The sequence below is a fragment of the Trichechus manatus genome, unplaced genomic scaffold (genome assembly GCF_000243295.1).
Source record: "Trichechus manatus latirostris isolate Lorelei unplaced genomic scaffold, TriManLat1.0 scaffold00069, whole genome shotgun sequence".
Lineage (NCBI taxonomy): Eukaryota > Metazoa > Chordata > Mammalia > Sirenia > Trichechidae > Trichechus > Trichechus manatus.
Window position 1 is genome coordinate 1431748 of NW_004444005.1, and position 13268 is coordinate 1445015.

Sequence of the window (13268 nt, forward strand, 5' to 3'; positions counted from 1 at the left end):
AAAATAAAACAAACATTAATATCCTCATAGAAATAAGTTCATGCATCCATGAAATAACAATAATAAGTGATTTTTAAAAAGTAACTACTATTGAGATAAGCAAAAAGAGCACTTGGAAATTAAAACCATAAGCAGAAATAAAAATGGAATAGAAGGACTAGAAGATAAAGTTGAAGAAGATCAAATTTGCTCTACTTTAGGGGAAAAAAAAGAGGATCAGCCCAGGAGGTTGAACATCTGAGTAATGAGAGCTCCAGAAAGACAGGAGAAAATCAGAAGGGAAGAAATGACCAGTGAAATTATTAAAAAGTATTTTCTTAAATGGAAGGACTGTGTTTCCAAATTGAAAGGACACACTAAGTATTCAGCACAACAAATCAGACCTACACCAAGATGCATTATTGTAGAATTTCAGAATGCTGGAGACAGAGAAAAGATTCTAAAAGCTTCCAGAGAAAAAGAACAAGTTTCATACAAGGATCAAGAATCAGAACATTAGACTTATCAACTCATAAACTCTGGAAGTTAGAAAACACTGGACAAATGCCTTGAAAATTCTGAGGGGAATTATTTCCAACCAGAATTCTGCATTCAGCTAAACTATGGTTTAATTATGAGTCCATAACAATGACAATTTCAGATATTCAAGCCATTAAAATATTAACACTCCATACATTGCTTTTCAGAAAGATAGGAGAAGATGTATTTCACCAGAACAAGTCAGTTAGTTAAAAAAGAGGAAGGCATGGAATCCAGAGAATCTATGAAGGATTCTTGCAAAACCAAGACTACCAGTTTACAGGAAATATGGGAAATAGGAGAATACGTTAAACACCACAGGATTGTTTAACATATCAGGAATAAAACAGGATTAATGTCCCAATCTCTTTAACAAATACATTGCAAGATTTAAAAAAGGAAGAAAACCGTTTATATTGAAAGAGGTCTAAGAGACATGTCCACTGAATGCAATGTATAGATCTTGTTTGGATCCTGAATCAAGCTACTATGAAAATACTTTTATGAGTCAGGAAAATGGGCACTGACTGGATATTATATGATATTAATGAATTTATATTAAAATTAGCCCTTATCTCTTAGAGATACAAATTTATGTATCTACCAATGAAATGGTATGATGTCTGTGAGAATCTAGGGGGAAGTAGTGGGGGTATAGATGAAGTGAAATTAACCATATTTTATAATTTTTGAAGCTATATGATAGGTACATGAGGGTTCGTTATTCTTTACTTTCTACTTTTGATTGTGTTTGAAAATTTCCACTTAAATAAAAAAACTCAGTGAGTAATTTTAACAACAATTTAGATTTAGTCGAAGATAGAAGTAATGATGTTCAGAAGAAATTATCCAGAGTGAAACACAGAACAACAAAGAGAGAAGTTTAAAAGAGAGAATAAGAATTATGGAGGGTAGGGTAAGAAATCTAACACAGGTCTAACTGGAATTCTGGAAGGTGAAGAGAGAAAAAAATGTAGCAAAGATAATGGCTGAGAATTTTTCAAAGCTGATTAGAAATACAAATCCATAGATTCAAGAGGCCTAATAAATTTCAAGCAGGACAGATTAAAAAAAAAAAAAGTCAATAAGTAGACATATCACAGTGTAAGTCAACAGCATTAAAGACAAAGAGCAGGTCTTAAAAGCAGCCAGAGTGTATGCATTTGTCAAAACTCACTGATCTGTAACATGTAAGGTCTGTGCATTTCACTGCATGTAAATTTTACCACAATAAATAAAAGCAACCAGAGAAAACAGATTACCTTCAAAGGAGCAGCAGTTAGACTGAGAACTGACTTCTCAATAGCAGCAGTGAAAGCCAGAAGACAAATCAATGACATCTTCAGTATACGGAAAGAAACTTACTTCCACTGGGAATTTTATGCCCAGTGAAAATATCTTTCAAGAATGAGAGTGAAATACAAATAGTTTCAGACAAAGAAAAACCAGAAGGATTTGCAGCCAACAGACTCTCACTAAGGAAAATTCTAAAGAATGTACTTCAGACAAAAAGTTATCCTAGATGGAAGGTCTGAGATGTAAGAAGAATAACAAAAATGGGAAATATGTTTTAAAACCGACATGATTATTGACTGTATAAAGCAACAACAATACTAACGTATTCTGGAGTTTATATATAAAGATAGAATTAAAACTCACTGAAACAATAACATATACTTTGGGAGGTAGGTGAGTAAAATCAACTTGTTCTAGGTTTCTTGCAATTGTCTGCAAAGAGAGTGTACCAATTATCAAGCTATGCCTTTCACCTTCAAATTCATCCTTCTAAAGGTCCCTGGGTGTCACAAATGGTTTATACTCAGCTGGTAACCAAAAGGTTGATGGCTGGAACCCACCCAGCTGCACCCAGCTGTTGGAAACAGGCCTGGTGACCTGCTTCCGTAAAGATTACAGCCAAGACAACCCTATGGAGCAGTTCTATTCTGCAACATATGGGGTCCCCTAAGTCACAAATCAACAGCAAAATCAACAACAGATCCATCCTTTCAGATGTCACTGTAATGCTGGGGCTGATGATCTGCAAACCACTTCTTTTTTTTGTCAGTCAGCTCACTCTTAGATTCTATCAGTTCTGCTGGACAGAGACTGGAAAGCTAGAGGAGGAAGAAATGGGTTTTCTTTTTTCTGTTTCTTGCTGTGCCTCAAGCTTCTTTCAGCTCTTCCAGAATCAGTTTCATTGTGTCCCCGCAGAGGTCCAGCAACAACCAGGGAGCTGCAGTTCTCCAGGTCCCTCCTCTGACATTTTAGTTGTGATAACCCGGGTTTCTTCCTTTTGCTCCCCCAGCTCCAGGAGCAGTAGCTGCTCCCTGCTCCTCTATGATACCTCGGTGTTCCCTTTTGCTTTTTCATTCCTCCAACATTTATTTCATCAACTCTCTGTATTAAATTCTCACTATTAAAGCACCTATCTTAGTTATCTAGTGCTGCTATAACAGAAATACCGCAAGTGGATGGCTTGAACAAACAGAAATTTATTTTCTCACAGTTTAGGAGGAAAGAAGTTCAAATTCAGGGTGCTGGCTCTAGGGGGAAGGCTTTCTCTCTCTGTCAGCCTTAGGGGAAGGTCCTTGTCTCTTCTGAGCTTCTGCTCCTGGGCAATCTTCATGTCGTTTGGCATGTCTGCTTCTTTCGCTTGCTTGTTTAATCTCTTTTATATCTCAAAAGAAATTGACTCAAAGTATACCCTACACTAATCCTATCTCATTAACATAACAAAGACAACCCATTCTCAAATGGGATTATAACCACAGGCATAGAGGTTAGGATTCACAACACATATTTTTGGGGGACACAATTCAATCCATAAGAGCACCTAATGTGATTTTTGTTTTCCTGACTGAACCCTTAGTGCTACAGATGATATTGATGTATAGATCTTGATAAGTCAAATATTTACGTTTATGTTGTAGGTAACCAGTAAAGGAGTAGAGACAGAGTGTATAACTTCCAAATCAAAGGGAAAAATGAAATGAGAAAAAAAACACAATTTATGAGGCCACTTATTTCAAGAAACACCATTATTATATCTAACACCACAAAGGGTATAAACACTACCAATTAACCCATGACATACTATCAATTGTAAGATGTATCCCAATTTCAGAGTATTAAATATGAGTGTATTAAAATATGAAAAAGTATGTTCTAAGAATCAATAAAATATGACATATGTTGCTTATAAAGAAGAATATCTAAAATGTAAGGATACAAAATAATTAAAAATAAAAAGGTAGAAAATGTACCATGAAAATTATAAACAAAAGCAAGTTTGCTGTGGCAGAGACAATGCAATGTTTCATCAAACTAGTTTTGTTTTTCTCCTGGTCACACAGATAAACTACCTTTAACATCACCTGCTGCAGTTAGGTAGAGCCACATGATTCAGTTCTGGCCAATGAAATGTGGGCAGAAGTGATGGCCACCACGCTATGCCTGGATCCTAAAATGTTCTGAGCTTTCTTGCACACTCACTTTCATCCCCCACATGCAGGCTAGATAACAACTCCCAGAAAGATCTTGGCTGCCACATGTTGAAGATGGTGGACCTCTGTCAACTGGATCACTGAATGAATGCATGGAGCAGAGCATCCTACCACCACCACCTACAACCTATATTAGATTCTACCATGAGCAAGTAATAAATTTTTGTTGACTCGCTGAGTTTTGGAGTTGTGTTTAACACTACTAACCCTAACTAACACAGAAATTGACAGTAGAAGTGGAGTGCTGCTGTAACAGAAACTAAAATATAAGGCAGTGACTTAGCAATCGGATGGTAGTCAATGAGAAAATTGATACCAGAGGCTCAAAAGATGACGATCTATTTGTGCCAGAAATGTGCAATCAAGATAACAGAAACAGCTCCAGTTTTTCAAACGGTGGGAATTTAATACAGAGAATAATTTACAAAAGTACTGCAGGAATCAATAGATGAATGGATAAACAAAATGTGGTATATACACACAATAGAATACTACTCAGCCATTAAAGAGTTCTGATGCATGCCACAACATGGATGAACCTTGAAAACATCATGCTGAGCAAAATAAATCAGTCATGAAAGGACAAATACTGTATGAACTCACTTATGTGAAATAAGCAAATATATAGAAACACTAAAATTATTAGTGGTTACCAGCGGTGGAAGGGAAAGGAAAGGGAGAGTTTATGCTTAGAAGACGTTAAGTTTATATTGATGGTGATTGAATGATTCAGAAAAGGATAGCAAGAATGTGTGCACAACTCGTAGAACGTAGTCAATGTCACTGAATTGTACACATTGAAATTATTGAGATGGTGTATACTATATATGTATATTTTCACCACAATAAAAGAAAAGAAAACATTTTTTAAAAGTGTTACAGGCAATACAGTACCAAACAGAGAAGAGAAGATTACCCAAGGATGAGCAAGAGGGGAAATTGTGTTACCATGAATCCACAACTGCTTTGCTGCCGAGGCTGCTGCTGTTGCAACTAACTTGCCTCAATAAAAACCCAGGATCACACTCTACTGCTGTCACTACTGCAGCGTCTGCCTTCTGGAACAACTTCTCTACTATCAGGTGAGAATCTTTTTACTACATTTCTTAGACTCCTTAACCAACTGGTTTTCTGTTAGATTCCTTGAACCTAGGCAAATCTATAGAGACAGAAATAGATTAGAGGTTACCCAGGACAGAAACCCTGGTGGCATAGTGGTTAAGAGCTATGGCTGCTAACCCAAAATGTTGGCAGTCCAAATCCACCAGGTGCTCTTTGGAAACCCTATGGGGCAGTTCTACTCTGTCCTACAGGGTCGCTATGAGTCGGAATCAATTCAATGGCAATGAGTTTGTTTGTTTGTTTGTTTAGGTCTGGGGGTGAGTGATGGGAGGTGATAATGACTGCCAACAGGTATGGGGTTTCTTTTTGGAGAGATGAAAATGTTCTAAAATTCGTGTGGTTATGGAGTACAATTCTGTGAACATACTAAAGACTATTGAATTGCGCACTTTAAGTTGGTGAGTTGTATGGTATGAGAATTATAGCTTGATAAAGCTTTATTTTTTAAAAAGTAAAAGAAAGAAAGCGCATAACTTCCAACCTAGACAAGAGAAAAAAGATGACATGATTAAAATAAAACAAAAGCAAGAAAAGAGAGAAAAAGAAACAGAACAAGTGGGACAAATAGAAAGCATTAAATTAACTGTTAGACATAAATCCAAATATACATACTAAGAATAAATGTAAATGGATTGAATTCTTCAGGTAAGGACACTGTTACACTGGTTAAAATTTTTTTTTAATTCAACTATATGCTGTTTAGAAAACACTTTTAAAACATAAGAATTTAGAAAGAATAAAAGTAAAAGGATGGGAAAATATAATAAATAGTCACTCAATGAGAGCTGTTATAGCTATATTAATATTACACAACTAACAACAACACTGTCACATTTAGTCTTTCCTTTACTTTCATAAGTACTATGAGTCCATATGATACTAAAGAAATTTAAAAGTTGGAAACAAACTCACGTTACTACTAAACTAGTTCTTTTCTTTGAAAATTGCCAACTGCTGTAACTAGTCTGTAAATTGGCCCTCAGGGATCCCACCCTCCTGGTATTCACAGCATAGTGTTGTTCTCTCCAATATTGTACCTGGTTTGGTCTGGGTGGCTAATAGAATATGGCAGAAGTGGTAGTATGTCACTTCCAAGATTAGGTAATAAAACACACTACAGCTTCCATCCTGGCCAATCTTTCTCTCAGATCACTTGCTCTGGGGAAAACCAGCTGTCGTGTTGTGAATAGTCCCATGGATAGATTCATAGAGTGAAGAATTTAAGCTTCCTGCCAACAGTCACATGAGTGAGTTTAGAAGTGAGTCTTCAGCCCCAGTCAAGCCTTCATATGACTGCAGCCCTAGCCAACAGATTGACTACAATCTCATGAAAGGCCCAGGGCCAGAAAAATCCACCTAAGATTCCTGGCCCTTAGAAACGGTGTGAGATAACAAGCGTTGGTTGTTTTAAACTGCTAAGTTTTGGGGATAATTTGTTATGCAGCAATAGATAACTAATACCCCAACTAAAGGCATGTTCCCTCCTTGGCAGTAGGAACTGTATTTTTGTTGTTGTTTTTAGGTGCGGTCAAGTCAGTTCCGACTCATAGTGACCCTAAAGGACAGAGTAGAACTGCCCCGTAGGGTTTCCAAGGAGTGGCTGGTAGATTTGAACTGCTGACCTTTTGGTTAGCAGCCAGAGCTCTTAACCACTGCACCCCCAGGGTTTCTGCCCTGGGTAACCTCTAATCTATTTCTGTCTCCAGGAAGGCCAAATTTCCCCCTTTTTGTGTAAACATGTTAAGAAAATATTAACAGAATCCCACACCCCATCCTAACCACCAGTCCTGATTACATAGCAGGGACTCCATAAACATTTAGGGATTGACTAGTGGGCAGCTTGAAGTCTGAACTTTTGTTCTCAAATACTGGAAGCCAGCTTTCCTGGAGCCAGTACTTAGAAACAACCATCCTTCTTGCCCAACTCCAGGGTTTGTTGCCATATAACTTCCACTGTTCCTAAAAGGCCAATCAATAAGACCCCGCTCAATAGCCACTCAGAGTAATTAAATCACACAGCAACTCACCTGTAGTAATGTCTCTCCCACCATCATCCAATAAAATTAGAAGCATAATTTTAAGCTTCTACAAGCTTAAAGGTTGTTTATAATTTGAAAAAGACACAATAACAAATGTTGGCAAGGAAGTGGAGAAACTGGAACACTCATATCTTCCCGGTGGAGAATGTAAAGTGGTACAACCATTTTGGAAAACAACTTGGCATGTTGTTAGTAGCCATCCAATTGGCTCCCACTTGTGGCGACTTTATGTATAACAGAACAAAACTGCCTGATCCTGTGCCGTCTTCATGATTGTTGGTAAGTTTGAGTCCATTGTTGCAGTTATTAAACTTAGAATACAAACCAGCAATTCCACTCCTAGGTATCTCTATACAAAGGCTTGTGAGTGAATGTTCATAGCAGCATTATTCATAACAACCCAAAACTGAAAACAATGCAAATGCTTATCAACTGGTGAGTGGATAAACAAAACATGGCATATCCATACAATGGAATGTTATGCAGCAATAAAAAGAAATGAAGTACTGATACACGTTGCAACATGGATGAACCTCAAAAACATCCTGTAAAATGAAAGAAGCCAGATGCAAAAGATTACGTATTTTATGATTCTATTTACATGAAATGTCCAGAGAAAACAAATCTATAGGGAAAAGAAAGGAGATCAAGGGTTTCCTGGGGGTGAAAGTGGAAACTGGTTGAAAATGGGCACAAGGGAACTGTTTGGAGTGATAGAAATGTTCTAAAACAGGATTGTGGAGGTGGTTGCACAACAATAAATTAAATAAAATTGTATGCATTTCATGGGTGAATTTAATGGCAGGTAAATTAGATCTCAAAGCTGTAAAAAAAACTTTGTCAATTTAAAAGTGAAATCAAAGGGCAAGACTAAAACTTAGATAAGAGATAAGAGTATAGTGTCTAGAGGTTCACACTTGAAATTTTAAACTATAAAGAAATGTAAGGATGGGATTTGTATAAAAGTCAGGATAATGGTTACTTTTTGGGGTAGAGCAGAGATTGTGATTGGAACAGAGCACATGAGGATGTTATGGGGTGGCTGGCAAAGTTCTATTTCTTTACCTGGATAGAGTTTCCAAAGACTTTTACCTTCCAATAACTCATTAAGCTGTACATTTTTTTTGTGGAGTTCTCTGTTTATATTTTAGTTCACCAAAAAAAAAAAAAAAAAATTAGAGGAGACTTGGAAGAGGTAACTAAACATAAAATCAGTTGATAGCAACTGATTATCGGTTGTGTGTCTGTATTTGTAAAAATACAGATAACATGACATTTGCCAATTTGACATTTTTCATGTGATAGCATTGAGTTTTTGTTTATAGGGATGGAAAATTTGGCAATGGATATTGGTGATGGTTGTACAACATGATTGATGTAATTGGTTTTATGGTTCTGTATATATTTAATTTGCTTTTTCCTCTAATATATGGTTGACACACTTAAGTCAGTACATAGACACTGTTCATCTTTGATTCATTTAAAATAATAAAATATTATCATCACTAAAAAAATCACTATACAAAGAATCAATCACATTTTTATATACCAGCAAAATGTTATAAAATTACATTTTTAAAAACATACTATTCACAGCCCTCAAGCACCATCCCCAGAACAACTACGCACCTTCCCTAACTGATTCTGAGCATTCTCCTAACAGACATGTAAATACTGGCTGACACTCTTCACTCTGCCATACAGGACTCTGACCTCCAGGTGACCTACAGCCATGAAGACCCTCACCCTCCTCGCTGCCATCCTCCTGCTGGTCCTCCAGGCCCAGGCTGAGCCACTCAGACAAACAGCTGATGAGGTCCCAGCCCAGGACAAGACTGGAGTAGAGGACCTGGACGTGGAGGTCTCCTTTGCAGGATATGAAAGCTTAGTCCAAGAGGCTTCAGGTGAGATCAATGGGCTGTAGGGGGTTCTAGCTCCAGCTGTGCCTCAAACTAGCCACAGAATCATTAGAAAACAAAAGCACTGGAGTTGGAGGCTCTTCAAGGGCGCTTTCAGCCCCAAAGGATTTGGTTCCATAACTTGAGTAAAACTCAGACGCTTCAGCTAGGGAGATGACACCAGTCCTGTTAGAGGAACTTGTTACCCACGGAGGCCGTACTTGAAACAGGGATGTGTGGATGAGGCAGAATGAGAGTTTAGTAGCCCTGAGTTTGAGATGTGTATTCTAGGGCGTGGCAGTAGCATGTAAATGATAGACTGGTATAGGGGAAACTGATCCTCCATGACCAACACATAGCCAGTAGGATTTCTTTTGATTTATGACAAAAATGTAAATTCTGACTATCCTAATAGGACAGGTATTATGTCTATTTTAAGTAGACATGTGGCTTCTCAGCATATCTCTATTAGTCTGGCTGTGTCTCTTCTTTCCTCCTTGCCCACTGAGCCTGACAAGCCTCTTCTTTCCCCAGACCTTCAGACAAGAGCCATCTGCTATTGAAGAATCAAAAGTTGTGGTTACCCTGAGCGTAGCGTTACTACCTGTAATATTAGAGAGGGTCTCTAATCCTGTGTGACCAACATTGCTATTTATAATTATCCCTGTTTACCGTATTGAGGTTGATCATTGCTGTGGGCCCTAATTTAGTCAACATGACTCGCTCAATCCAGCATATGACTTCTCCAGGGTCCTCTGCTTACCACTCTCCCCTAACCCAGTACTCAATGCCTGATGCTTCCTCTGTGTTTTCAGGCGTAAGGAGCATCTGCTACTGCAGAATTAGATTCTGTATTGGACTGGAACGTCGCTTCGGGAGGTGCTACCTCAATGGTCGTGTCTACCTGTTTTGCTGCAGATGAGCTTCAAAAACAGACAGAAGACTCATACTTTGCTTTGAAGATCTATAAGAGAATTATTGTTATTCTTTATACCTTGTCCTCAATTTCCTTTCCTTATCCCAAATAAAGTCCTTGCAGCAAGTTAAAAAAGAAAAAAAGATATTATTAACAAAGGCATAAAAATATAAAGTGCCTAGTAAATCTAACAAAATTGTGTAAGATCTCTGGCGGGAAAACAATAAAAGTTTATTGGCAACTATTAACAAAAATTTTCTTTGACGTTTGAATTATTTAGAACTATTTCTTTAATTTCCAAAGGAATGTTGTCTTAGGGAGCTTTACTTACTGATTTCTAACTATTGCAATTTGATTAGAGAACTTGCAACATACATACAATGTTGCAATTGTAATTTACCGATGCTATCATTTTCATGCCAACTCCCAAAGACAAATAAAGATCGGATTTATAAAGATACTGATAATAAAAGGCAATAAAAATAAAAAAAAAACTTTAAAAAAAAAGAGGAATTTTGACTTACATCAGAACTGACATAGAACGGAGTTGTTGGAATAGAGCCCCGTCATTTGTAGTGGACAAACCGTATATTCAAAAGAGTTGAAAACCTGTTGCTGTTGAGTCAATTCCGACTCATAGCAACCCTATACGCAGAGTAGAACTGCCCCAGAAGGTTTCCAAGGAGCGGCTGGTGGATTCGAACTGCCAGTCTCTTGGTTAGCAGCCATCGTGCTTAACCACTGTGCAACCAGGCCTTCAAAAAACTTGAGGCAGAGTGTAAAAACGGTGTAGGGGAGGTGTCTGACCTTCTCTAACTTCACAAGGCGGAAAGAGAATCAAGATCAACAGGCCAAGGCTGATTCCTATGAGGCAGAGGTCAGACATGCCCCCTCTCTCCATCATCTTTACCAACTCTGACACCAACCGTCCCTCCCACGGCACTCTCTGCTTCTCTGCAGGGTTCAATAATTCACTGCAATGGTCACACAGAACTCACAGACCATATTTATGATTATGGAGTTTATTAGGGAAGTAACAGGTTGCAATTCAGGCTCAGGAACACTCGAGGATACAGTACTTCTATCAGGACAGCCTCTTCCCAGCCATGCTCACAGGCATGCCTCTCCCTTGCCCTTAGTCTCCGCCCAAAGGTACTCAGCTTTCTTGCTCCGTGGGCCGGGAAGCCCACTGCGCCGTCTCCTGCAGGTGTCTCCTGCCTGTCTCTCCTTCCTTGGTGGTGGTGAGCTCTTCTATTTCCTGCCTCTGGGGTGGTTCATTTCAAGTCCAGTGGAATGGCAAAACCGACCAGTCCCTTTGGTGGGTAATTGTGGCCACAATTAACCTATCACACAGTCCCACCCAATCACTTGGGTGGAAGTTACAAGACCATAGCCAGAAAGGCCACACAAAAGCAACCCATTACACCACAGGCCACCCCCTGGCTTTTCTAGCCATGGTTCTTTTATACTTGGAGGTTAACCTCCCCTCCCAATCATTTTATCAGTCCAAAACACTCATTAACAATTAGTCCTTCAGTAGGACAAAAGAGTCCTAAGGGTGAGGTTACTCAGATACCAGCCATTCAGGTCTGCTTTGGGTGTCCATCCGATTTGGTCAGGTTCTCCAACAGTCTGTCTTGTCTTCACCCTTTCTGGCCTCTAACAAAATTCAACCAAGACAAGATTATTCTGTTACTCTAAGCCTCACTCAAGGTATCAGCACAGCAAAACCTTTAAGAGACCTTAGGTTCGGCCACTGTACTACACTCCAGCAGTGCCTCCCCCTTAGTCCACTCTCTCACAGTTACAGCTTCTACAATAACAGTTTTTACAATCACAATTAACCCTTTTAACAATGAACACTCACGGCTGAATCATAATCCTATCAACATCTTCCCCCACCCTCTCTTTCCCAGACCCTTCAGGAAAAGAGGAAACTATTCAGTGGGGATCCTCCTGTGTCCCCCTCATTGATTGTAAGCACCCTCAAGAAAGCGTGTAAGCCAGCCACTTAATCATGGCTTTATCTCCCTCTGTTTTAGATAGCCAATGTTTAAATTGCCATCCCTGTCAAACCAGTACTCTGAGGAGACAAGCATGTTCCTTGGTCTTGAAGAATCTTCTGTTTGGGGTGGAACTTTGAGCATCTACATCTGATTTAGGAAATAATATTCGAGTTATTACTCCCTGTCCTTGAGCATGGACAATGTGACCCGGCTGGAGCTTGGCCCACGACTGCCCAGAAGGACTCACAAGGACACATCAACTGGGCCCTGAGGTATAAAGACAATAGCTAAGATAGTCTTGGAAAATACCTTTTAGGGAATATTTCACATAATGCTAATCAAACAGAACACAAAAGACTTTCCACCCTTGTCTTTTTCTATTAACATTTAGTGAACAGAAATTTGTTGGACTAATGAAGACCCTCCTAACTGTCGTTACTGAAACCTGTACCAATGATTGTTAAGAAAGACAATTCAAAATGTAGGATCAGTTTCTAGCCAATCTGTGAAAAAGTGAAGCTTTCAATGGTTTTGCCCATTTGTAATGTTAATATATACTGATGGCTCTGTAAGGGTTCAGAATGCTTGTCCGTTTTCCCATTCTTGCCTATTCTGTGATATTCTTTGGACTTGGACAGACATGGTTCTGGCAGCATGGTTGTCCGCTTCCCACTTTTGCATTTTTGAATATATGCCGAATAAAACTTTCTTTTTGCTTTACTGAACTTTGTGATGTTTTTACCCTACAACACATCCATAAGCAAAGTCCAGTCCAGAGCAAGCCATCATATTGCAGTAATCTTCATCACCTCATGGTGTCAAACATTTTTCTCTTCATTCGGTTGGGTTCTGGTCAGTTCATCCCTAGCCATCCAAGCTGGGTCAGCCTGAGGGTGGAGAGTTCGCTCACACCTACTGGCACTTCAGACAGCCCCTCTACACTCTCTTATCCTTAGCCCCTTTGGGCTAGGTCGTCAGGTTCCAATCATAAACTTAGGAGTCCACACAAAACTCTCTTTACTTCTCACCAGCCAGCCCTTCCTCTCTCTCTTTCTCACATCCCTACCCTCCATGAGCTGGGTCACCGCGTGCCAATGGAACATATCCAGACTCAGCCTATCTCTTTATTGCTGCACTTCCCCCACTTCCACTCATGAGTGGACTCAGGTTGTCACCACAAGTGAGCAGACCAAGCTGTCTACTCTCCGGCTCCTTTTAATTTCCAGTCCTGGAAGGGGGCTTCTTATGATGGACACTGACTTTTC

The 13268-nt window shown here is 39.1% G+C and overlaps 1 protein-coding gene across 1 annotated transcript; it reads left to right on the forward strand.

The window, feature by feature from the left end:
* Positions 1–8890: 8890 nt before the first annotated feature.
* On the forward strand, positions 8891–10251 carry LOC111821181 (defensin-5-like). The gene is made up of 2 exons (XM_023734503.1): positions 8891–9087; positions 9897–10251. The coding sequence occupies exons 1-2, from the start codon at positions 8916–8918 to the stop codon at positions 10001–10003; spliced, it is 279 nt and encodes a 92-aa protein (XP_023590271.1). The 5' UTR covers positions 8891–8915; the 3' UTR covers positions 10004–10251.
* The last annotated feature ends 3017 nt before the right edge of the window (positions 10252–13268 follow it).

What these genes read in the sequence shown, in the direction of transcription:
- LOC111821181 (XM_023734503.1), top strand. Translation starts at nt 8,916, where the DNA reads ATGAAGACCCTCACCCTCCTCGCTGCCATCCTCCTGCTGGTCCTCCAG. An exon ending in CTTAGTCCAAGAGGCTTCAG is followed by an intron (nt 9,088 to 9,896) that starts GTGAGATCAATG and finishes CTGTGTTTTCAG; the next exon opens with GCGTAAGGAGCATCTGCTAC.